This window comes from Miscanthus floridulus, chromosome 7 (genome assembly GCF_019320115.1).
Source record: "Miscanthus floridulus cultivar M001 chromosome 7, ASM1932011v1, whole genome shotgun sequence".
Lineage (NCBI taxonomy): Eukaryota > Viridiplantae > Streptophyta > Magnoliopsida > Poales > Poaceae > Miscanthus > Miscanthus floridulus.
Genome location: NC_089586.1, coordinates 124,822,771 through 124,849,066, shown reverse-complemented (window position 1 = coordinate 124,849,066; position 26,296 = coordinate 124,822,771). Strand labels below are relative to the sequence as shown.

Here is a 26,296-nt window from a genome sequence, read left to right as displayed (position 1 = left end):
GATTCAGCCGTGACTGTAATCTGTAAACATTTAGTTTGAATGAATACCATAACATAGAGATTGTATACTTCACTTCTGGGATATCCCAGACTTCTGATCTCTGAGGCTAGCTGCAAATCTCGTGCAATACCCACGGATTGAAATATTGCGTGGCTCATCACTCTGAAAAGGAGCTATTTCATACCAAATAATTTTCTTTTATAATGAATATTTATTTACAGCTGATGAGCATCCTGGTTGGCAGGCAAATAACTGATCTCCTAGTAATCCGAATGCAAACCAGGATGCATTCGGATTATCAGCTGATAATGTGCGTGTGGTAGCTCTAGCAGAGGCAACCATGCATGAAAAAAACTATCCTCTTATCATGTACACTGAACACCAAAGCCAAAAATATTTGCCCCATGCGTTAGGTTCCACCAAGTAGACATGTTCGGAGAATTTCAGAGCTCTAGAAGCTTTAGATGCAGAACTGAAACTGAAAAGTTAGTGACTAGTCAGGTAGAGATCATCCCCTCTGTCCACGCTGAAAAGAATCATGTGTCGAGATCCCATGCGAGGTATAAGTCTCTTCGCTCAACCTTGACTTCTCAGCTCGCTTCAGCTGCCTTTTCCAATACCTCCATGCAATTTGAATACGAGTTGCAGCAATGGTTCGCCAGTACGGGGATTCATATCTATTGGACGCAGAGATTAGTTCAAAAGGAACTAAATTAACAAGTCTTAAATCGCAGTGATGCATGATTATCAAAAAATTATTATATTTTGCCATGAATTAGCAAAAACAATTATAAGAACAGCCTTAACTATTCTGGTGGGCAGGAATATGATAATAATATAATAAATTAAACAAAAATGTGGCTACCTGATTGCTCCCTGCACTTGTGGATTACGCAAGAATCGAGCAAACTGTGAGGTTACTTCTTCCAGATCACTTGCTCTGAGTACAAAAGCTTCAACATTTGTTAAACATCTTACTGTGCGTATAGCAACCAACCGCGTACCTTGGAATTTAATTTTCCCACCATCTGAAACAGTAGTAGTTCATGAGATGGGACAACTACAAAACCAAAAGACAAACAGCAGGCAGGAAGGGCAGAAATTGCATACCTCTATTCGCTGAAGAATGTTCTAAGTACCAGGTGAGGAGCTCCTCTCCACATACATCTCCATCATGTAATGGAGCCTTGCTACCATCTGCACTGATGCTTTCCAGCTTCCCTCTCACTATGAAGACCATCTTTTCAACAGTACCACCTTGATAAAGAATGTCACTTCCACTAATATATAAGTTTTGTCTTAATTTGTCACATATTGCATCCAAGATAGGCCAATCCATCAAGGTGAATAATCGGACCTGCAAATAATAAGGTAAAAATTAGTCAAGTAAGAGTTATCTTTACCAGACAACATTAATAGTAGAAATCATGTAAATGAGGCAACCTACAACGTGAATGAGAAAATACAAGTAGCTACTTTTTTCTTAAACTTCTTTTCCAGTTTCCATCATCACTATGGCAAACTATTCGGTGCAACCACCCTTTTGGTGCAATCATGAAAACCGCTTGAAACACATACATAGTTCTAAAAAAAATTGAAATAATGCACCTCCATAGTGCATATATGGAGGTATACATTGTCCCAAAAAGTTTAACATGCAATTTTTTTTCTAAAAATTCATATGAAAATGACAAATTCCAGTTGCATACGTACTAGAAGACAATCACAGGAATTTTGCCTTCTAGTGCACATGCCATAGCTCCGCCTATGGTGGGGCGCCTTTAGTGTCCCAGCATAGTAGGTCACAAGCCCTGGTAAAGGAGGAGGGTTGTGTTAGGCGCGGCGAGCCAATATAAAAACTTAGCCACTTTAATGGAGATGAAACCCAAAAAAATCCCATTGGGGCGTAACCCTCTTAGCAACGCGCCATGTCGGAACCCGAGTACGGTGTTAAATGAGCAAGGGCTGGGTCGTCACCCCCGTGACGCGCCGTGTCGTGATCTGGACACGGTGTCAAGTGAGCAAAGATCGGGTCGTCGCATCCTTAGTGGCGCGCCACATCAGCGCCCGGGTGTGTTGCAAAATGAGCAAGGGTCTTCACACCTACCTCAGCGGGTGCGAAGGGTAAGAAAGCTAGTCGAGCCAACTAGGATCCGTTTAGGTAGCTGGAATGTAGGGTCCCTTACAGATAAGTTAAGAGTCAGTGGACACAACGATTAGGAGGCGTGTAAATATCTTATGCGTCCAAGAGACTAAATTGAAGGGGCAGAAGACGAAGGAGGTGGATAATACCGGCTTCAAGCTCTGGTACACAGGGACAACTTCAAATAAAAATGGAGTAGGAGTTTTGATTGATAAGAGACTCAAGGATGGTGTGGTGCAGGTGAGAAGGCAAGAGGATAGGATCATCTTAGTTAAACTTGTCATTAGTGATATGGTCTTAAACGTAATTAGTGCGTATGCCCCCCAAGTAGGCCATGATGAGAGTGCTAAGCGGCTTTTCTGAGCAGACTTAGATCGCTTGGTTAGAGCTGTCCCTAGTAGCGAGAAGCTCTTTATAGGAGGTGATATTAATGGCCATGTAGGTACATCAAGTGCAGGTTTCGAGACGGTTCATGGGGGTTTCGGATATGGTAGTAGGAACTAGGAGGGAGAGGAAGTCTTAGACTTCGCCATAGCTTTTGATCTGATGATAGCTAACACTTTCTTCCGTAAGAGAGAGTCCCATTTAGTGACCTTTAGTAGCGGCCAGTACTCTAGTCAAATCGACTTTGTCCTTACAAGGAGGGATAAATGAACAGGCGTGGACTGTAACGTGATACCTGGAGAATGTGTGGTCGCTCAACACAAGCTGGTGGTGTCTGACTTCCGCTTTCTGGTGCAAGCTCATGGGAACAAACAAGCTAGAGTTGCTAGAACGAAGTGGTGGAAATTAGAAGGGAAGGCATCAAAGGTCTTTTAAGGAAAAGGTCATTGTGTTAGTCGCTGAATTCTTACTCTTGGTAGTAGCAGAATTCTTACTCTTATCGAGAGAGGATGACACTAGGAGTTGGGATAATTTTCTGGTTTATTTCTCACACAAAATGCCATGCCAATCTGAGGGGTTGGGAATACATATTTATAGGCTGCTAGCCAGCCTAGCATATGTCAAGATGCCAAACATATGCCAAGATGCTAGTCCTAGATGCTGTCCTAGATACTAGTCCTAAATGCTAAGATGTTGTCCTAGCCAGTCAAGTATGTTGTCCTTGCTGCAGCCCCACAAAGACCAGCCAACACAGAGACTTATCCATCATTCTCCGCCTAAATTTTGTGCGTCGTCTTGTGGGAAAATTGAACCATCCTGGTCCTGGAGCAGAGCTCAAGGAACTTAGATCCTCCCAAGAGGCTTGGTAACACGATCCGCAAGCTGGTCCTTGGTGTTGATGTAACTCGCCTTGATGCTCCCTTCCTTCAAACATCCTCGGATGAAGTGGTACCTCACCCGGATGTGCTTACTCCGTTCATGGAAAACGAGGTTCTTTGCCAGGGCCAGAGCGGACTTGCGTCCATCCTGAGCTCCACCGCTCTAGTGTCTCTGCCGAGGAGATCACCAAGCAGTTGAGCGAGCCAGAGCGCCTGAGTCGAAGCGGTGGAGGCCGCTATGTACTCGGCCTCGCGGCTGGACAGGGCCACCACCTGCTGCTTGACCGACTGCCAGCTAACGAGACACTTGCCGAGGAGGAAGAGGATCCCACTCGTGCTCTTGCTGGTGTCGATGTCGCCGGCGTGGTCGCTGTCGCTGTACTCGACGAAGTGTGCCGTCCCAGGGCACCTAGGGTAGTAGAGTCCCCGCAACGTAGCGGATGATCCTCTTCATAGCCTGCTGGTGCTCCGTCGTCGGTCGCTGCATGAACCGACTAACGTAGCCGACGGAGAATGCCAAGTCCGGCCGTGTGTGGACGAGGTAGCGAAGGCTCCCCACAAGACGCCGGTACTGCGTAGCGTCCACCTCCTCCGTCGTGCTGTCGCGGCTCAGCTTCAGCCTCTCCATCGGACTGAGAGCTGGGTTGCAGTCGGTGAGCCCAGCTAGCTCAACGACGCGCTTGGCGTAGGCGGTCTGCCGAAGCGTGATCCCGGAGTCATCCTGGTGCACCTCGATTCCCAGGTAGACGGAGAGAGGCCCTAGGTCACTCATCTGGAAGGTGGCCTTCATCTCTTCCTTGAATGCCACCACCTCCGCATCCTTGGTGCCGGTGATTACCAAGTCGTCGACGTAGACATCCACCAGCAGAGCATTTCCTTCACTGCCCCGTCGGTAGATGGCCGCCTCGTGCGGGCTTTGCTCGAAGCCCATCCCCTTTAGCGTGGAATCCAACTTGCCATTCCACGCCCCCGGTGCCTGCCGCAAGCCATAGAGGGCCTTGCGCAGGCGGAGCACCTTGCCCTCCTTGCCGAGGATCGCAAATCCCGACGGCTGGTGCACGTAGACCTCCTCCTTCAAGTCGCCGTTAAGGAACGCCGACTTGACGTCCATGTGATGAACACGTCAGCCCTCCTGGGCAGCTAGCGCAAGGAGTCGCACGGGAGCAAAGGGCGTCGTCGAAGTCGACCCCCTCCTGCTGCACGAAACCTCGTGCCACCAAGCGAGCCTTGTGCTTGACGATGGCGCCGGCTTCATCCCTCTTCAGCTTGTACACCCACTTAAGGGTGATCGCGCGGTGACCACGAGGAAGGTCAGCAAGCTCCCAGGTGCGGTTCTTCTCAACCGCATCCATCTCCAATTGCATCGCGGCGCGCCATGCCGCGTGTCTCTCGGCCTCTGCAAACGACCGAGGCTCGCCGTCGTCACACGCAAGGTGCAACTGCGCCTCCAGGTCGTGAGGCACCAGTCTCGGCACCGGCTGGTCGCCGAGAAGGTTCTCCATCGTACGGTACCGCAACGGCTTGCCATCGTGGTACGCGTCGATGCGCTTGTCGTGAGAGAGCGGAGTAGCGAGCTCAACCGGGCTGTGCTCGACACGAGCTGGTGTTGGAGTAGACGTGCCCGGAGAGGTGCCTATCGGTGCTGGAGTGCGTGACGGTGCCGGCTGTGCTGGAGCCGGCGAAGAACTCATCGCAGCCGAGGTCCTGGCTGGAGAGCGTGGTGCTGTAGGAGTAGCAGGCGCCGGGGTCGATGGAGGCTCGGGGACTGGGGTAGACGCGCTCGTCGAAGAAGAGCTGCCTACTCCCCCAGCTCCCTCGAAGTGGACGTACTCGACAGTGAAGTCGTCGTACGTCGGAGCCGAGCCGTCGTCCACCACCATGTCCCACGCCCATCCTCGCCCTTCGTCGAACACAACGTCGTGCGCCGTGCGCACACGCTGTCTTCGGGTCGAGGATGCGGTAGGCCTTCGAGCCCTCCGCGTAGCCGATGAACACTCCCGGAGTGCTCCTGTCGTCGAGCTTGTAGACGGCCGACACCACCGCCTCTCCCCAGAAGACAGCCGGCATCCCCCTCTGCTTGAGAACGGCCCGAGCCATCCCCACAACCGTCTGGTTGCGCCACTCGACGACGCCGTTCTGCTGCGGGCTGTACGGCGCGGAGTAGTGGCGCTGAATGCCCTCATCAGCGCAGTACAACGCGAATTCAGCCGCCGTGAATTCGCCGCCGTTGTCGGTGCGCAGCACGCGCAGCTTGCGGCCGCACTCCGCCTCCGCAGCAGCCTGCGAGCGCTTGATGGCGTCCGCAGCCTCTCCCTTGCTGCCGAGGACCATCACCCACATGTAGCGGGAGATGTCGTCGACGAGCAGCAGGAAGTAGTGTCGTCCTCCCGGTGTGGCCGGTGTCACCGGGCCACAAGTCCCCGTGCACAAGCTCGAGCCTCTCCTTGGCTCGAAAGCTCGCCCGCTGGGGAAAGGGGAGTCGCCTCTGCTTCGTCAACACGCAGACGTCGCAGAGCTGCTCCACATGGTCGAGGCACGGTAGGCCTCGCACCATCTCCCTGGCACTGAGCCGTTTCAGGGCCTCGAAGTGAAGGTGCCCGAAGCGCTCGTGCCACTGCCACGCCTCGTCATCCCGACGAGCAGCGAGACAGTGGGGTTGTGCCACCTGCACGTTAAGGACGTAGAGTCGATTTGCGCTTCTGGATACCTTGGCAAGAAGGCGGCGACGGCGATCCCAAATCCTCATGACTCCATCCTCAACCACCACGCGCGAAACGTTCTCATCCAGCTATCCCAAGCTGATGATGGAGTTCCTCAACGCGGGGATGTAGTAGACTCCGGTGACTAGCCTGTGCTCACCAGACACGGCGGTGAAGATGACGGAGCCGACGCTCTTGATCTCCACGCCGGAGGCATCTCCAAACTTGACGGAGCCTCAGACGCTAGAGTCAAGCTCGGTGAAGAACTCCCGTCGACCGGTCATGTGATGGGTGGCGCCGGTGTCGAGGCACCACCTGTCAGTCTTGTCGTTGCCGGAGCCGTCGCCGAGGAGGGCGTGTGCTTTTGGCTCGTCAAGGTGGAGGAGAGCCGCTGCGGCCGGTGCCGCTAGAGGTAGCTCGATGCTTGCATGTGCCATGAACAGAGCCGGCTCCTCCGCCTGTGCGACGTGGGCCTGGCCGCGTCGTGGCTGTCGACAGTCCTTGGCCCAATGGCCAAGCTGGCCGCAGTTGCGGCAGGTGTCGTCTCGTGCCGGCTTGTGCTTGCCGACGGCGCCGCCCTGGGCGCCTCCGCGGGCATCACCCTCGGCACGTCCTCGCGCCCTGGCCTGGGCATCTCTGTGCGCCTTGCGCGGCTTGCCACGCTTGCGGCCGCCTGTCGCGGAAGAAGGCTCCCCCTTCTTCCGGTCACCTTGGCAGGCAGCCCACTGCTCCCGAGTGAGGAGCTTCCCGCCAGTGGTGATGGGCCCCGAGAGAGACTGTGGCTCATCGCTGTCGACGACCTTGAGGCGACCTATCGCCTCCTCGATCGACGTCGTGGAGAGATCCAGCAAGGACTCGAGCGAGCGAGCCATCTGCTTGTACTTCTCGGGGACGCAGCGGAAGAGCTTTTCGACAGCTCTCTCCTCACCATAGGTGTCATCGCCGAACTGCACCATCTTCTGCAACAGTGTTGAGACGGAGAGCAAAGTCATAAACGTCCTCACCTGGCTTGAAGGCCAGGTTCTCCCACTCTTTGCGAAGTGCCTGCAGTGTGGACTTGCGGGCGTGGTCGCTGCCGATGCGTGCCGCAGCGATGGCGTCCCAAGCCTCCTTGGCAGTCCGCTTGTTGGTAAGCGAGAACTGCATCTCGAACGGGACTGCAGCGATGAGGGCATCTAGCGCTCGTCGATCCTGGTCGTAGTCGACGTCGCCGTACCGGACTGCCTCCCACATGTGCCGCACCTGGAGCTTTACCCCCATCACCGCAACCCACTCGACGTAGTTGGTCTTAGTAAGGGTAGGCCACCCACCGCCGGGGCCGACGTCCCTGACAACAGCCTGGAGCCCGTGGTAACCACGGTACCGATCCGGGGAGAGAGCCACGCTGCCTGTGAAGGCCGCGCTCTCCATCGACCCGTCTGCCACCGTTGCCGTGCGTGCCTCCTCCAGGAGCGCCACCACCGTGCGCGCCTCCTCCAGGAGCGTCGCTACCGTGCGCGCCTCCTACAGGAGCGCCGCCGACGCGTCCATGCCTGTCTGGGCTGCCGCCGCGCTCGTGGGCGTGCGCGGCTGCCCACTGCGCCGCCCGCGCTCGCGCTGCCTCCCTCCCCAGCAGCTCGAGGTCCGCGTCGGCGCTGTCGTCAGCAGAAACGGAGCTGCTAATGCTGCCGCGCAGAACCTCGACCTCTGCTACCGCCGCACGAGCTGCATCCGCCGTCGCCGCTGCTTCCGCCTCCGCTCTGGCTGCTGCCGGCTCCGCCGCTGCCAGCCTCGACGCCCTTGCCGCCGCCGCTCGCTCGCGTTCCTCTACCGTGGCAAGTTCGGCCTCCTGCCGACGCCGCGTGCTCGAGGCGACCGAGCGCTGAGACTGCCTTGCGGACATGACGCGCTACCGGGGGGCTGCTGCGTGGGGAGAGGGCTGCTTCAGACGCGCAGAGGGAGAGGAGTGAGCAGGAGCGGCCGGAGCTACTGCTGCTCCCAGCTGGGGCTGCTGCGCGGCTGGGAAAGGAGATGAGCAGGAGATGCTCAGGCTACAGGATAGTACGGCTCTGATACCACTTGTTAGTCGCTGAATTCTTACTCTTTGTAGTAGCAGAATTCTTACTCTCATCGAGAGAGGATGACACTAGGAGTTGGGACAATTTTCTGGTTTATTTCTCACATAAAATGTCATGCCAACCTGAGAGGTTGGGGATACATATTTATAGGCTGCTAGCTAACCAAGCATATGCCAAGATGCCAAGCATATGCCAAGATGCTAGTCCTAGATGTTGTCCTAGATGCTGTCCTAGATGCTAAGATGTTGTCCTAGCCAGTCAAGGATGTTGTCCTTGCTGCAGCCCCACAAAGACCAGCCAACACAGAGACTTATCCATCACATTGAAGAGGGCCCTTGGAATGATGAAGGCGATGCAAACAGCATGTGGGAGAAGATGGCAACATGTGTTCGAAAGGTTGCTTCAGAGGTGCTGGGAGTGACCAAAGGGAGCGGATGCGACTCGAAAGATGTGCAAAAGGCTATTAAGGAAAAGGAGTGCTATAAGCGCTTGTATCATGACAGGCGTGCAAACAACATAGAGAGGTACAAGGTGGCAAAGAGATTGCAAAACGAGCGGTGAGTGAGACAAAGGGGCGGGCCTATGAGGATCTTTACCGACGTTTGAGTATGAAGGAAGGAGAGAAGGGACATTTATAGGATGGCTAGGGCTCGCGATAGAAAGACAAGGGACTTCAACCAAGTCAAGTGCATAAAGGATGAGGGAGCAACTCTTGATGAAGGAGAATAAGATCAGACATAGATGGCAAAAGTATTTTGATAAATTGTTCAATGGTGAGAACGAGAACAACACCGTTCAGCTGGGCGACTCGTTTGATGACACTAACAGGCGCTTTGTGCAGAGGATTCAAGAATCGAAGGTTAGAGAAGCCTTGAAAATGATGAAAGGGGACAAAGCGATGGGCCCTGATGGTATCCCAATCAAGGTGTGGAGATGTCTCGGGGATATAGCTATAGTATGGCTAGCCAAGATGTTCAACAATATCTTTCGATCGAACAAGATACCTGAGGAATGGAGAATAAGCATATTGGTACCAATCTACAATAACAAGGGAGATATCCAAAGTTGTACTAATTATCGGGGAATTAAGTTAATGAGCCACACTATGAAGTTATGGGAGAGAGTCATCGAGCAACGCCTGCGAGGAATGACGCAGATATCAACAAACCAATTCGGTTTCATGCCCGGAAGGTTAACCACAGAAGCAATCTTCTTAATAATACAGGTTATGGAACGGTTTAGAGAGCAGAATAAGGACCTCCACTTGGTTTTCATTGACTTGGAAAAGGCTTATGACAAGATACCAAGAAATGTTATGTGATGGTCTTTGGACAAACATAAAGTCCCATCAAAGTATGTGACCCTCATCAAGAATATGTACAACAATGTTGTGACTAGTGTTCGAACTAACGATGGTAACACAGATTACTTCCCGATTAAAATTGGACTTCATCAAGGGTCAGCATTAAGCCCGTATCTCTTTGCCTTGGTAATGGATGAGGTTACCAGGAACATACAAGGGGATATTCCTTGGTGTATGTTGTTCGCTGATGATGTAGTGTTAGTGGACGAAAGCCAGGCGGGAGTAAATAGGAAACTAGAGTTATGGCGACAGACCCTTGAGTCTAAAGGTTTTAATTGAGCAGAACTAAAACCGAATACATGAGATGCGACTTTGGCGGAGTTGTACAGGAGGAGGGAGATGTGAGTTTGGAAGGTCAAGTAGTGCCTAAGAAGGATACCTTTCGGTATCTGGGATCGATGCTACAGAGGGATGAAGATATTGATGCGGACGTTAGCCATAGAATCAAAGCAGGGTGGATCAAGTGGTGACAAGCTTGGCATTCTCTGTGACAAGAGGGTACCACAAAAGCTAAAAGACAAGTTCTATAGAACGGCGATTAAATCGGCTATGTTGTATGGAGCATAATGTTGACCTATAAAGATTCGACATGTTCAACAACTGAGTGTTGCAGAAATGCGTATGTTGCGATGGATTTGCGGTCATACAAGAATGGACCGAGTTCGAAAAGATGATATACGTGATCGCCTAGAAGTAGCACCAATTGAAGAAAAGCTTGTCCAACATTGGTTGAGGTGGTTTGGCCATGTCCAAAGGAGACCTCTAGAGGCACTAGTGCATTGTGGAGTCCTAAGCCTAAGCTAATAATATAAGGAGAGATAGAGAAAGACCGAAATTGACATGGGGAGGCAATAAAAAGATATTTAAAAGCTTAGGATATACCTAGAGATCTATGTTTGAATAGGAGTACTTGGAAAGCAGCTATTGAAGTGCCTGAACCGTGACTTGGAGCTCTTGGTGGGTTTCAACTCTAGCCTACCCCATCTTGCTTGGGACTGCAAGGCTATGTTGTTGTTGTGCACATGCCATCTGAAGTTTGTTATTTTCATATGAATTTTTGTACATTGAGTTTGCACCTCAATTTTTGCAACAATGTACATCTGTATATATGCAATGGAAGTGCACCATTTAATAAAAAAAACTTATATATTTCAAGGGGGGTTTCACAATTGTGTAGCTGAATGGGGTGGTTTGCACTAAATATTTTGGGCTATTGCTTATTTGGAAGTGCTGAACCAGATGTTTAGCTCAGCACACATTTGGTTGTGGTCCCACATCAATTCTGACCCCTTTCCCCTGAAGATAAAGTTCTTTTCCATTCTCTCTCCCTAAATAATAGTTACATTTACAAGTTGTGAATGCTAAGAACCAAACAGCAGTAGCAAAGATTCCAAAATAGTAGAATTTCATATAAGCACAGAACTAACTACGAACATGGTAGATGAAAGAAAGGATGGGAGTGGAAATACAAGGTATTGGAGTAATATTTGTTGACACCTTAGAAACTAACCTTATTAAGGAATCTAAAGAAGTGGCGACGTATGTCCCTTTGGATATCTTCAGGTAAATTACTCAAAAGCTCCTCTTCATTCACTCCTTGAGTAGCAGCCCAGGTGAACCTTTCAGCTCGTCTAACCCTCCTACACATATACAGAGGTGCAGGTGTTGTTATCTTCCACTGTAAGAATAAAATGGCTGCCTTTCGGGTTAGGGTATTTCATCAGAGTTTTGGTATATAGCTCAAATATTGATTGAACTAAATGCCCTGCGTGACTACAAATTTACAATACACAAAAAACATTCCAAACACATTCAGTTTCTTCATTAACACTATACTAGATGGTACATCCTGTGGATATGAAACATTGAAACCCCAATTGCCAATGTCAATTCTGAACTAATCAAATAATTGTTATGTTTTCAGACTATCTGACAATACAGCATACACCTTTTTTCATGACTACAAAGTAAGATTTTTGAAGTATATCATTGCTGTCACAAGGGCCCTAGCCAATCATGAACCACAACCAGATCGGTACTACTGCTTGACAGTATAGTAGCAAATGGCTGCATTAGACAATGAAACATGCTAGCTAAGTTCTTTGTTTTTTGAAAGAAAAAATAGTGATAAAGATTTGCTTAGTAAGTTCTGCAGAGGAACCTTCTCAAATCTTCAGGCAATCGTCTATGGCTCATCCACTTTTCAACATCACGGTGCCTAAGTTGCATTTCCAATCTCCTGTCAGAAGATAAAAGGAGTAAAATGTTCACACACCAAGATAGTTACAATTAAAAAAATGATTTAATCAATCGCATGGGTTTTTCTGTGTTTACTGCGCTTTGAACTACTGCTAACTGCTGAGTGAATTGATCTACTGATGACTTTAACGGGCTTGTATAAAGGGGCCTATAGAGATTTCTTGAGCCAAGGGGGTGACAGCACGAGTTTCACCTATTAGTAGTGTGACATATGCATGCCCCTGGGATCAGATTGCTATGTGGGCCAGTCACTTGGGAAGGTGGAGAGGTACTAAAGCATCAAACAGCAGCTGAGCGAACAGAAACCAACAGGGGCTTCGTCTTCCTTCCAATTTCTCCTCCAATCCCTGTATGGCTGTATCTCTGCTCTTCCTGCTGTCTACCACAAATCGAATGCTAATCGCCATCCAAACTCTACCCAATTCCTTGTAGCTTGTACTCAGTCGTTCAGTGGTAGGGCTGTCAAAGAAGCTCGAAGTTTTTCTCTACAAGCTCAATTCGAGCTTGGCTTGTCTGCTAATCAAGCCAAACTCAAGATTGCTCGCCGAGTTTCACGAGCTTAATTTGAATCGTTCGCCAGCACACATAGTGCAATAAAATTTCCCACCTTTTGCTACTACTTCCCTCCAGCCAGTTCAACTTTTCTAAGCCAACCACCTCCTTCAAGGTCCCTCTCCCACATGCTGCTCAGCCCAAAAAAATGCGAGTCACACACTTCACTCAATTGATAAATAAACAAAGAGAAATATTATCATCCTCAATTATGTTCTTTCTTCCCAACACAATGCCACCATTTCGTTCTCCACATGGTTCTGCTGCTTGCCTCGATGTCCTCACCTGCCGAAGGGAAACGATCCTTTCTCTTCCCTCCAGCTACAATGCAAACTGCAGTCACCTAATACCCCATGGACTACTCCATGAGCACTGAGCACGGTAGCAGGCCAGCTGCCATAAATGATTTGATCCCTCAGCTTATTCATTGTAGTTGAAGAGAATCCTCACCACCGTGTGCCCAGAGGCACCGTTGTCCTCCTTCGGCAACAATGCTGGTGCCCAATGCTTTGGGAAGCACCGACGACTGTCAACCATCTCAATATGTCATCTTCTTGGCTACAATCTAGCCTGCTAAAACCGAGCTTGATCCTTATTCGAGCTTCGATCAAACTGAGCGCCCGAGCCCGAGCTCAAACCTTACTATAAGCTCTAGAGTTCAGGCTCTGCTAGAGCTTGGCTAGAAATTTAGTCAAACTTGAGCTTGAGGTGCCAGGCTCGCTCAAGATCGGCTCATTGACATCCCTATTCAGTACCCAGGACACGACATGCCGCAGTGCATGACCGTACAAGCATATAAGCATATACTTACCCCAAACGAAATTACGAAATTGACACGGTCTTCAGTACGACGCTTTTACTACCAACATGGCAACATCTACAAAAAATATTTTAGTTTAAATGAAAAGAGCTTATATTATAAAAGTACTTTTCATAATGAATCCAGTAATGTTAATCTTTTGTTGTCAATCTATATAGCAAAATTTAGATATTGATAGTCAACGATAAAACAAGGTTTGACCTAGGACAAACCTAGATGAACTTATATCTACATTTGGGTTAAGTAGCATGATAAATAAGCCAGTAGGATAACCACATACCGTCTTCCAAGAGCTTGGAGAAAATTTTGCATGTTTCCAATAAGCAACGCAAAAAGCAACAGTCCCAGACCAATAATAGCCATCGTGAACAGAACTTCCCATACAAAGTAACTCGGGACAAGGTTTCCTGCTAAGGTACTTATTTGCTGAAATCAAACCATAAACTATGAGTAAAAAAACTAGTTAGATTGTAATGAATTTAAATAGAATGGAACCTCATTAGTTAGCATGACACATAAGATAGTAACAACCTAAAGATTATACATGACAGTCAGATTGTCACATATTTGGGATGCAACAAAGAGACACCTACAGAAGTAGAAAGGCACAAGCAAATGATGGCAAATACCTGAAACCCCCAAAATAATGAATATATATATCGTTTTACAGCGCTGTCTTCTGTAGTTAGCAAAACAGCTTGCTCATAAATTCCATATTGGAAAGTAGCATTATTTCCAGTGTTAAAACAAGCTTCTGCACCCAAGTCATTGAACCACTGCTGTCTGTACAGTCCACTCCCAATGCCACGTCCACAGTCTATAAAAGAGTCACAATATGGAATGGTCGATGCAGAACAAGCATCTCGTAGACATTGGTTAACCCTCTGACAAAATGAGAAACAAAAGAAAATGATACGATTGATCTGGACCTTCAGTATCAGTTAAAACCAATAGTTACCAAATAAGCTGTGATTTTTGAATATATAAATTGAACATGTTACAGATTAACATAGGTATTTGGAGCTGCACATTTTCCACTTTAAGTAGGTATAACGTGTATTCCTCATTCTTCATTAGTGAAACATGTTGCACACTAGATTTGTTCGTACGATTATCAAATTGGAACATTTGAATCAATGTGCACTACCAACTTTTGTAAACAACCTACAGAAGAAATCAACTAACCTGTAAGCTAAAGAGATACCAACATGAACCAACCACATGTCCCGCCAAAACAAACATCAGAAGATTGATCACAAAATTAGCCCATGCTGACTCAAATATGAATCCATTGGCGGACTGACCATCAAGAAGTGGTACAAATCTGATGATACGGGGCACATATTGAAGAAGAACAGTGGCACGCAATAAATTCTTAGCATAGTTTGCAGCAGATAACCCAACTTTAGGAACAACTAGCAGTATCATCACCTTGATCAACAAACAAAGAAAAATATTAGCAAAAAGCATAACGAGTGCAACGAAGAAAAGGCGTACCCAGTGCAGAGAGCTCCCGCTCTGTGCGGGGTCTGGGGAAGGGTGTCAGTGGCAAGCCTTACCCTCACCTGTGCAATGTGAGGAGACTGCGACTCGAACCCGGTACCTTCCGGTCACAGGCGGTAAGACTCTACCGCTTGCACCAGGCCCGCCCTTCAACGAAGAAAAGATGTGTAAAAATATTTTACTTTTCTTTTGTTGTTAACTACATCGGAAAAGAACAGGTCATCAGTCATCAGTTTAGAGTTTAGACAAGGAACTTTAGCTGTTGACAGATACATGGCATTCATGCAAGTAAAATCATATGAAGTGCTACACAGACAGACAAGGTTCGTGGAGGAAAGCTGCAAACAGGTAAGGCAGCAGCAAGTTATTGACAAACACGAAAATATATTCCTCAAAATTATGGTTGGATGTAAGTATGACTAAATCGACATCAATTCTTCCCAGATGCTTACATGTCACAAGTTCAGGAACAGGAAAAAGTCATGGCATGCCTTGGTATATACAAGGCTATCGAAACCACAATTCATGTTTTTTTTGTATTTCTTGTTGACCTTAAATGTAACGGAAACTACTCAGACCTTACATAAATAAAAGACAACATAATTAAACAAAAAGGGGTATGTAACAGGTAGAGTTTCGATTTTTTTTTCAATAAAATAAGATGTGTCAATACATTAAAAGTAAAAAAAAGAAGAAACTTATAGTATCTAAAGCGAGAGAAATTAGAGCAGAAGGGAAGCTTTATGTTGTTAGTCGCTGAATTCTTACTCTTGGTAGTAGCAGAATTCTTACTCTCATCGAGAGAGGATGACACTAGGAGTTGGGGCAATTTTCTGGTTTATTTCTCACACAAAATGCCATGCCAACCTGAGAGGTTGGGGGTACATATTTATAGGCTGTTAGCCAGCCAAGCATATGCCAAGATGCTAGTCTAAGATGCTAAGATGCTGTCCTCTAGTCTAAGATGCTGTCCTCTAAGGTGTTGTCCTCTATTCTAAGATGTTGTCCTAAAAAACAGACCATGCAGCCATAAGGATCATGTGACCAGCACAGCCCCACAAAGACCAGCCCACACATGAGACTTATCCCATCATTCTCCCCCTAAGTCTTGTGCGTCGTCCTGTGGGAAAGTTGAACCATCCCGGTCCTGGAGCAGAGCTCAAGGAACTTGATCCTCCAAAGCGGCTTGGTGAGCAGGTCCGCAAGCTGGTCCTTGGTATTGATGTAGCTCGCCTTGATGCTCCCTTCCTCCAAACAGCCTCGGATGAAGTGGTACCTCACCCGGATGTGCTTGTTGTGTTCATGGAACACGGGGTTCTTTGCCAGGGCCAGAGCGGACTTGCTGTCCACCCTGAGCTCCACCGCTCTAGTGTCTCTGCCGAGGAGATCACCGAGCAGTCGAGCGAGCCAGAGTGCCTGAGTCGAAGCGGTGGAGGTCGCTATGTACTCGGCCTCGCAGCTGGACAGGGCCACCACCTGCTGCTTGACCGACTGCCAGCTAACGAGGCACTTGCCGAGGAAGAAGAGGATCCCGCTCGTGCTCTTGCTGGTGTCGATGTCGCCGGCGTGGTCGCTGTCGCTGTACCCGACGAAGTGTGCCGCCCCAGGGCACCTATGGTAGTAGAGGCCGTGATCGAGAGTCCCCGCAACGTAGCGGATGATCCTCTTCACAGCCTGCTGGTGCTCCGTCGTCGGTCGCTGCATGAACCGACTAACGTAGCCGACGGAGAATGCCAAGTCCGGCCGTGTGTGGGCGAGGTAGTGAAGGCTCCCCACAAGACGCCGGTACTGCGTAGCGTCCACCTCCTCCGTCGTGCTGTCGCGGCTCAGCTTCAGCCTCTCCTCCATCGGAGTGAGAGCTGGGTTGCAGAAGGTGAGCCCAGCTAGCTCAACAACGCGTTTGGCGTAGGCGGTCTGTCGAAGCGTGATCCCGGAGTCATCCTGGTGCACCTTGATTCCCAGGTAGACGGAGAGAGGCCCCAGGTCACTCATCTGGAAGGTGGCCTTCATCTCTTCCTTGAATGCCGCCACCTCCGCATCCTTGGTGCCGGTGATCACCAAGTCGTCGGCGTAAACACCCACCAGCAAAGCATTTCCTCCACTGCCCCGTCGGTAGATGGCCGCCTCGTGCGGGCTTTGCTCGAAGCCCATCCCCTTTAGCGTGGAACCCAACTTGGCATTCCACGCCCTCGGTGCCTGCCGCAAGCCATAGAGGGCCTTGCGCAGGCGGAGCACCTTGCCCTCCTTGCCGGGGTTCGCAAATCCCGGCGGCTAGTGCACGTAGACCTCCTTCAAGTCGCCGTTAAGGAACGCCGACTTGACGTCCATGTGATGAACACGCCAACCCTCCTGGGCAGCTAGCGCAAGGAGGAGTCGCACGGACTCCATCCGTGCCACGGGAGCAAAGGCGTCGTCGAAGTCGACCCCCTCCTGCTGCACGAAACCTCGTGCCACCAAGCGAGCCTTGTGCTTGACGATGGCGCCGGCTTCATCTCTCTTCAGCTTGTACACCCACTTAAGGGTGATCGCGCGGTGACCACGAGGAAGGTCCGCAAGCTCCCAGGTGCGGTTCTTCTCAACTGCATCCATCTCCAATTGCATCACGGCGCGCCATGCCGCGTGTCTCTCGGCCTCTGCAAACGACCGAGGCTCGCCGTCGTCACACGTAAGGTGCAACTGCGCCTCCAGGTCGTGAGGCACCAGTCCCGGCACCGGCTGGTCGCCGAGAAGGTTCTCCATCGTACGGTACCGCAATGGCTTGCCGTCGTGGTACGCGTCGATGCGCTCGTCGTGAGAGAGCGGAGTAGCGAGCTCAACCGGGTTGTGCTCGACACGAGCTGGTGTTGGAGTAGACGTGACCGGAGAGGTGCCTGTCGGTGCTGGAGTGCGTGGCGGTGTCGGCTGTGGTGGAGCCGGCAAAGGACTCATCGCAGCCGAGGTCCTGGCTGGAGAGCGTGGTGCTGTCGGAGTAACAGGCGCCGGGGTCGGTGGAAGCTCGGGGACTAGGGTAGACGCGCTCGCCGAAGAAGAGCTGCCTACTCCCCCAGCTCCCTCGAAGTGGACGTACTCGACAGTGAAGTCGTCGTACATCGGAGCTGAGCCGTCGTCCACCGCCTTGTCCCACGCCCATCCTCGCCCTTCGTCGAACACAACGTCGCGCGCCGTGCGCACACGTTGTGTCTTCGGGTCGAGGATGCGGTAGGCCTTGGAGCCCTCCGCGTAGCTGATGAACACTCCCGGAGTGCTCCTATCGTCGAGCTTGCTGATGTGGCCAAGCTCCTTGGCGAACGCGAGGCAGCCGAAGACCCGCAAGTGGGAGACCGCCGGCTTGCGCCCATGCCAAGCCTCATACGGTGTCCTGCCGTCGAGCGCCTTGGTAGGCAAGCGGTTGAGGATGTAGACGGCCGACACCACCGCCTCTCCCCAGAAGACCGCCGACATCCCCCTCTGCTTGAGAAGGGCCCGAGCCATCCCCACAACCGTCTGGTTGCGCCGCTCGACGACGCCGTTCTGTTGTGGGCTGTACGGCGCGGAGTAGTGGCGCTGAATGCCCTCATCAGCGCAGTACGACGCGAATTCAGCCGCCGTGAATTCGCCGCCGTTGTCGGTGCGCAGCACGCGCAGCTTGTGGCCGCACTCCGCCTCCGCAGCAGCCTGCGAGCACCTGATGGCGTCCGCAGCCTCTCCCTTGCTGCCGAGGACCATCACCCACATGTAGCGGGAGAGGTCATCGACGAGCAACAGGAAGTAGCGTCGTCCTCCCGGTGTGGCCGGTGTCACTGGGCCACACAAGTCCCCGTGCACAAGCTCGAGCCTCTCCTTGGCTCGAAAGCTCGCCCACTGGGGAAAGAGGAGTCGCCTCTGCTTCGTCAACATGCAGACGTCGCAGAGCTGCTCCACATGGTCGAGGCACGACAGGCCTCACACCATCTCCGTGACACTGAGCCGCTTCAGGGCCTCGAAGTGAAGGTGCCCGAAACGCTCGTGCCACTGCCACGCCTCGTCATCCCGACGAGCAGCGAGACAGAGGGGTTGTGCCACCTGCACGTTAAGGACGTAGAGTCGATTTGCGCTTCTGGATACCTTGGTGAGAAGGCGGCGACGGCGATCCCAAATCCTCATGACTCCATCCTCAACCACCACGCGCGAACCGTTCTCATCCAGCTGTCCCAAGCTGATGATGGAGTTCCTCAACGCGGGAGATGTAGTAGACTCCAGTGAGCAGCCTGTGCTCACCAGACACGGCGGTGAAGATGACGGAGCCGACGCCCTTGATCACCACGCCGGAGGCATCCCCAAACTTGACAGAGCCTCGGACGCTAGAGTCAAGCTCGGTGAAGAACTCCTGTCGATCGGTCATGTGATGGGTGGCGCCGGTGTCGAGGCACCACCCGTCAGTCTTGTCGTTGCCGGAGCCGTCGCAGAGGAGGGCGTGTGCTTTTGGCTCGTCAAGGTGGAGGAGAGCCGTTGCGGCCGGTGCCGCTGGAGGTAGCTCGATGCTTGCATGTGCCATGAACAGAGCCGGCTCCTCCTCCGCCTATGCGACGTGGGCCTGGCCGCGTCGTGGCTGTCGACAGTCCTTGGCCCAATGGCCAAGCTGGCCGCAGTTGCGGCAGGCGTCGTCTCGTGCCGGCTTGTGCCTGCCGGCGGCGCCGCCATGGGCGCCTCCGCGGGCATCACCCTCGGCACGTCCTCACGCCACGGCCTAGGCGTCTCTGCGCGCCTTGCGTGGCTTGCCACGCTTACGGCCGCCTGTCGCGGAAGAAGGCTCCCCCTTCTTCCGGTCACCTTGGTTGGCAAGCCACTGCTCCCGAGTGAGAAGGAGCTTCCCGCCAGTGGTGATGGGCCCCGAGAGGGGCTGTGGCTCATCGTTGTCGACGACCTTGAGGCGACCTATCGCCTCCTCGATCGACATCGTGGAGAGATCCAGCAGAGACTCGATCGAGCGAGCCATCTGCTTGTACTTCTCGGGGACGCAGCGGAAGAGCTTTTCGACAGCTCTCTCCTCGCCGTAGGTGTCATCGCCGAATTGCACCATCTTCTGCAACATAGTGTTGAGACGGAGAGCGAAGTCATCAACGTCCTCACCTGGCTTGAAGGCCAGGTTCTCCCACTCCTTGCGAAGTGCCTGCAGTGTGGACTTGCGGGCGCGGTCGCTGCCGATGCGTGCCGCAGCGATGGCGTCCCAAGCCTCCTTGGCAGTCCGCTTGTTGGTAAGCGAGAACTGCATCTCAGGCGGGACTGCAGCGATGAGGGCATCCAGCGCCCGTCGATCTAGGTCGTAGTCGACGTCGCCGTACAGGACTGCCTCCCACATGTGCCGCACCTGGAGCTTTACCCTCATCACCGCAGCCCACTCGACGTAGTTGGTCTTGGTGAGGGTAGGCCACCCACCACCGGGGCCGACGTCCCTGACGACAGCCTGGAGCCCGTGGTAACCACGGTACCGATCCGGGGAGAAAGAGCCACGCTGCCTGTGAAGGCCGCGCTCTCCATCGACTCGTCCGTCACCGTTGTCGTGCGCGCCTCCTCCAGGAGCGCCACCGCCATGCGCGCCTCCTCCAGGAGCGCCGCCGCCGTGCACGCCTCCTCCAGGAGCGCCACCGCCGTGCGCGCCTCCTCCAGGAGCGCCACTGGCGCGTCCGCGCCTGTCGAGGCTGTCGCCGCGCTCGTGGGCGTGTGCGGCTGCCCACTGCGCTGCCCGCGCTTGTCCTGCCTCCCTCCCCAGCAACTCGAGGTCCGCGTTGGCGCTGTCGTCAACAGAAACGGAGCTGCTGATGTTTACGCGCAGGGCCTCGACCTCTGCTGCCGCCGCACGCACGCGCTACATCCGCCGCCGCTGCTGTTTCTGCCTCCGCTCTGGCTACTGCCAGCTCCGCCGCTGCCAGCCTCGACGCCCTTGCCGCCACCTCTCGCTCGCGTTCCTCTGCCGCGGCAAGTTCGGCCTCCTGCCGACGCCGCGTGCTCGAGGCGGCCGAGCGCTGAGACTGCCCTACGGACATGACGCGCTACCGGGGGGCTGCTTCGTGGGGAGAGGGCTGCTTCAGATGAGCTGCTGCTCGTCTGCGCAGAGGGAGAGGAGTGAGCAGGAGCGGCCGGAGCTGCTGCTGCTCCTAGCTGGGGCTGTTGTGCGGCTGGGAAAGGAGATGAGCAGGAGATGCTCAGGCTACAGGATAGTACGGCTCTGATACCACTTGTTAGTCGCTGAATTCTTACTCTTGGTAGTAGCAGAATTCTTACTCTCATTGAGAGAGGATGACACTAGGAGTTGGGACAATTTTCTGGTTTATTTCTCACACAAAATGGCATGCCAATCTAAGGGGTTGGGGGTACATATTTATAGGCTGCTAGCCAGCCAAGCATATGCCAAGATGCTAGTCTAAGATGCTAGTCTAAGATGTTGTCCTCTAAGATGGTGTCCTCTAGTCTAAGATGCTGTCCTCTAAGGTGTTGTCCTCTAGTCTAAGATGTTGTCATAAAAAACAGACCATGCAGCCACAAGGACCATATGACCAGCACAGCCCCACAAAGACCAGCCAACACATGAGACTTATCCCATCATATGTTACCTGAGGGAGTGGAAGCACAACGAAGAAATCAAGAAAAAAGTAACCACAAAGATAATGGATAGCAACTTTCTTTGGCTCATCAACCAAGTCTCCAGCTCCCACCACTCGTGACTCTGGCGCAACATAAGCCAGTCTGAACTGAAAGACAAATATCTAATTACATTCATGAAAATATAGTCACATAAGCAGGTTGGTTCAACTTTCTTTTGACAAGACAAATATTTGATCATTAACAAAGAGAAACCTATCAGTTATTGCAGTATTTCCACTCTCCCTAATTAAATGCTCTGATAGAAAAGGTATGGTTCTATATAATTCCATAAAATAGGGGTATGGTTGGTCATTTCACATTGTTTTTTCTTGATGAAGCTAGTACTTCCTCGTTCTCTGCACTTGGTGGGCTGTGGACAATTATTGCAAAACAGAGGGAGTAAGATCAGGATAGCAAGGATATGCAGCGTAAACAATAGAAAGTTGTTCTGGACAGTGTAACTTCAGTATTTCCAGAAGTCAGTATCTGATCGAAGATTTGTTTTAAAGAAAGTGCAGAACTTATTCACAAAGAAGTGTCCTGAATATAACTAATATAGAATGCACATAATAATAATCTTAAATCTGCATACCAAATCACCCATATAGACATATATCACAAGCATTACATCTTGTACCGACTTGTGTATGAGCGATAAATATTGTATAAAAAATAAAATGTAAAAGCTGATCTGGAAGAGTAAAAGGATGATGAACTTACCTGAAGCAGCATGTGCAGGAAATAAATAGCATCAGTCACACTTCTCACAACAGCAAGTCCTGTAGCAAAGTTCCAATTTAACACTATGCAGTTGCCATCCTGCATTTGACGAAATCAAATAAACAAAAAGTGGTTAGCTCTGATTAAAATTACAGTGTGACTAACAAAATGAAGTAATCAAATGCATATAAGAAGCATGGACATTGATCTGAAGCATACTGAAAAATTTGTATAACATTACCTGACGTACTGATAGTAAGAAGAAGAACAGGGGATCAATGAAAATGGCAATCAGGCATGATATGACAAAGAATTGATTCCACTGCTGAACCAGTTTTGCATGTGGGTTCATAATCGGAATGTATGCCATGATCTGCTCAATTTTCTTCTTCCATCCACCACTGTGACCATAAAGAATGTTATGAATCTTCAACAGGAACAAAGGAAAACATGTTAGTACCTTATTCAACAGATGAACAGGTCATTATTTGCAACTTAGATCAAATGACATATTTCAAGAACATACCTTATTGTCTAAAGCATTCGAACCTCTCTGGAAATGTCTTCTATTTCTACAAGCAGGAGGGCAATTCACACAGTCAGCATTATCACATTGCCCCAAAGGTCCAGACATCATCAAGTGTTCATTCTTTGGAACCTGTCCACTGTAAGACCACCTATTTCCTCTAATTTCTTCAGGCAAGATTGCATGTGGCTTGCTGACTTGTTTTCCCTGTGAAGGTCTAGGAAGCCTATCAGGTGTGTCTCTACTTGTAAATGGAATTCCTGGTGCCGTCTGAGTTGGCGGCTGAACAAACAGAGGACCAGTATGGGGTACAAAGGTGTCTTCTTCATATTCATCATCCCTGACTGGTATACACATTGAAGTACTTCTTAGAGGAAATCTTGGTAGCTCAACATTTCTTAGCAACATGGGAACATCATCTCGCTCCTGGTCAGTCATTTTGAAACACTGCAGCACAAATCCATTACATTAGCACATAACTTTCAATTAAACAGCCAAAATATAGATTCTCTGCAAGCATGCATGTATCCTTTATACACAAATGAGATTGTCCTTTAGAAAGTAAGAACTCCGTGGATATCCAGGCTAGCCAATATTTACTGGTCAATTACAGTGGGATATAACAGTAAAAAATGTGAGAAAACAACAGAAGAATAATGATGTGGTGTCCAAGGTTAAAAATGACCCATCGAAATAAATAAGACTTCGTAATTATTACTACCATTAGCTTGCAAAGGCACATAAATGGCAACTGCTGAAATACCATAAAACAAATCCAAGAAAATAGAATATGAGCAATATCAACAAAACAAAAACAAGTTGCATTAATACTAACACTGCTAAGACCTACCTGTATTATCTGAAAGGAGAAATCAAGTCTTCATCTAAAATTCTGCTGGCCCTGCAAACGCAACAGCATGAAAAATAAGGTTTGAAGAGTTATAGAAAACTATGGATCCCATAATGTGCACATTATAGTAAACATGAGCCAGTTAAAAGGTGCGTGAGTTGTGTGTGCAGTACTCCAACCAAAAAAAGGATGCAATTGAACAATTCTAGCTTTCTATCAAGTCAATCTATCTCAACTTTGGCCAAATATATACAAAAAATGTACTCCATGAAATATATTTAATCAAACCTAACTTATTTTGACTCGATCTAAAACCCCAATTGCATCTATTTTGGGAGGGAGGCAGTGCATGCACATGAGACCGTTAATCAAAAGAACCTAACTGGCGCGATTTAGCGTCTAACGAAGATTCTGGTTACCCATTACATCTGGTTGAGGGAGGTGGGGGAGAGAGACGATCAGGAACAGAAGCAATTTGTTGGCCCTCGAGGCCCCTTCGCGCAAGTAGAGAGCGCATCAACGGAATCCGATGAAAGAATGGCCGCCTGCATAAAGAGATTACCAGAGCCCAGTAAACCCCAGAAGAGAAAAAGACCAAGACAAAAAATTACCGCCGTGAGATGCACAAATAAAGAAAGAGCAGAATCACGTTCTGTACTTCCACATCTCAACCTCCCGTCCTCCAGTGATGAGATTTAGAAAAATGCGCGAAAAAAGGGCGATAAATCGATCCAAAACGCGTCGACCGCGGCGCCACCTCTCTCGTTAGGAAACGCTGGAACCGGAAGCAATCCCAGAAATTACTCCAGACCCGCGTTGCGCTTGCGCGAGCCTTGCAGCGCGTCGGAAACCCCCGCAGAGAACCCCCCAGATTTTGCACAAAGATAAGCAACTAAAAATCAACTCTCGCCGCAACCACAGCTGCACCAACTAGGCTACTCCAACCCCATCTTGAGTGGCTAACCTGAACTGTTCGTCTCGATGCGAGGAAGTGCTCGGGATCAGCAGCCGAAACGCACGCAGCAGCAGGCAACAGCAAATCGCTTACGAGCTGTTCGATTTGCACAGCGGGCGAGAGCGAGTTCTCTCTCTTCTTTTTCTTTAATCTATTTTGGTCGGGGGTAATTGAAGGAGTTTTGAAATAGGAGTTTGGGGTAATTGAAAGCAGGAATTGAAAGTTTAGAAAAAAATAATTGTTTGTTCCCTAGGAATGGGAGTTTTGGGAAGGGGAAGGGGAGTTCAGGTGGTCAACTTTCACTGGTCAATGTTTTAGGGGAGATATAGGAATTGGGTGCGAGTTATCTCCTACGACTAAAAAGAATAAAGTGTGATATTTTTTTGTGCGACATTTGTTTTGGTTCGTCCATCTGTCCACGCCTGCGATCCTAATTCATCTCCCGTATGCCATTCTCCTTGATTGAATATTGCCTGCCATGTGATAGAGGAATTACGACAAAATAGAAAGTAGAAAATTATTGTGCTATCCATATACACAATGCATGTTTGCATGCACTAGCATTCATGGCAACAAGCAAAAGAAAAGAAAATTAACATAGAAGAAAAGAGAATTAAGACAAAATGAACATCTTTGCATTTCTGAGAACCTTGCCAAATATGCCTACATTTAATTACTTTTCTCTTTGCATTTGCAAAAGGGACAACTTTTTTCTCCATTCATTTGGTTTCACGCTCACGTGTTACATCGCCCTCGCTTATTGTTTCTTGCTGAAATTGTCCTTAGGTCTGTTCATTTTGAATCATTTCCCCATATCCCCGTTCCCCAATCCATGATCCATCACGACAGTAGATATCAGATACCATTTCTTGCGTGAACCATAGTTGATGGCATATGTCTTCCATGGCTCAGCCTCCCAATTCCAAGAGAAGATCCCTACCTCTCCCTGACTGGAGATCCGGCCTGCCAGAGGATCTCCTCGAGTCCATCGGGTAGCATCTCGCGGCCAGGCCACGACGCGGCGTCCTTCCGATCCGCTTGCTCCCCATGACGCGCCGCCGTCCCGTTCGTGACCTTCGGGCCGCTCCTGCTGCTCCCGTTCGACCCTGACTCGGACCGCGTCGGCTTCTACTGTGTTCCGAAGAAGAAGGTCTTGTCCAAGACGCTATCCGACGTGCGTGGCATGGTGGCGTGCGGCTCCTCGTGTGGGTGGCTGGCGCTCATGAACGAGGCGACATTCGTGACGCTGCTGAATCCATTCACCGGTGCCCGTGCCCCCCGCGTTGAGCTCCCGCCAGCAGGCGAACACATCGCGACGGTGTTCTCATCGGAACACGTGTCTATGGTCCACGGTCGGTGGGTCCTCCATCCCACCAACGACTACAGGGACGCAGATGCCACAAGCAGAGCCATCAAGCTAGAAGACATAAGGGATATGTTCTTCCATGAGATCGTGATCTCGGCGCCGTCTGACGTCGTCGGCCACGAGTGCATGGCCATGACCATGCTTGTGTGCTCCACGGAGGTCGCGTTCTGCCGGATTGGAGTCGACAGCGCATGAACGCTGCTCGACACCAAACTAGAGTTCTCCGTGGGGTCCATCGTCCATTGCTAAGACAAGTTCTTAGCGATTGACTGCACTAGAGAAATCTCTATCTACAGTAGCAACGCCACCAGCGCTACTCCAACCGCGACGCTGTTGCCATCGTTGTCACCACCTGCGGGGCTCTGCCACCGCAGCTACCTAGAATCAAACGATGAGCCACACGTTATGGGTACCATGGTGAGCACGTTTCACGAGACACAGAGCTTCACCTACAACAGCGCGATCTATAAGTGCAACCTCCATGACCGTACGCCAGAATGGTCCAGGGTGAGGGACATCGGTGATCAGACACTGTTCGTGTCTAAATATTTCAATGAAAGCTTCAGTGGAACAAGTGTATCCAAGTACAAGGAGAATAAAATCTACATGTCTAAGCCATTG

The 26,296-nt window shown here is 50.4% G+C and overlaps 1 protein-coding gene across 5 annotated transcripts; it reads right to left on the bottom strand.

The window, feature by feature from the left end:
- Positions 1 to 212: 212 nt before the first annotated feature.
- Positions 213 to 24,531, bottom strand: LOC136467849 (probable cyclic nucleotide-gated ion channel 20, chloroplastic). Of its 5 annotated transcripts, XM_066466643.1 has the most exons (15): positions 24,319 to 24,531; positions 23,774 to 23,899; positions 23,355 to 23,405; positions 22,505 to 22,951; positions 22,220 to 22,405; positions 21,979 to 22,077; positions 21,228 to 21,365; positions 14,341 to 14,586; positions 13,785 to 14,039; positions 13,436 to 13,581; positions 11,686 to 11,763; positions 11,035 to 11,164; positions 1,111 to 1,357; positions 866 to 1,028; positions 213 to 677 (listed from the first exon to the last, which is right to left on the bottom strand). In XM_066466643.1, the coding sequence occupies exons 4-15, from the start codon at positions 22,940 to 22,942 to the stop codon at positions 509 to 511; spliced, it is 2,295 nt and encodes a 764-aa protein (XP_066322740.1). In that variant the 5' UTR covers positions 22,943 to 22,951; positions 23,355 to 23,405; positions 23,774 to 23,899; positions 24,319 to 24,531; the 3' UTR covers positions 213 to 508. The 5 variants fall into 5 exon arrangements, with proteins under 5 accessions (XP_066322740.1, XP_066322739.1, XP_066322742.1 ...); XM_066466642.1 differs by lacking the exon at positions 23,774 to 23,899 and having other exon boundaries at positions 24,319 to 24,530; XM_066466645.1 differs by lacking the exon at positions 24,319 to 24,531 and having other exon boundaries at positions 23,781 to 23,899.
- Between the last annotated feature and the right edge of the window lie 1,765 nt (positions 24,532 to 26,296).

What these genes read in the sequence shown, in the direction of transcription:
- LOC136467849 (XM_066466643.1), bottom strand. Translation starts at nt 22,942, where the DNA reads ATGACTGACCAGGAGCGAGATGATGTTCCCATGTTGCTAAGAAATGTT. An exon ending in TCTTACTATCAGTACGTCAG is followed by an intron (nt 22,078 to 22,219) that starts GTAATGTTATAC and finishes CGTCAAATGCAG; the next exon opens with GATGGCAACTGCATAGTGTT. An exon ending in CAAGTGCAGGGAGCAATCAG is followed by an intron (nt 678 to 865) that starts GTAGCCACATTT and finishes TGCGTCCAATAG; the next exon opens with ATATGAATCCCCGTACTGGC.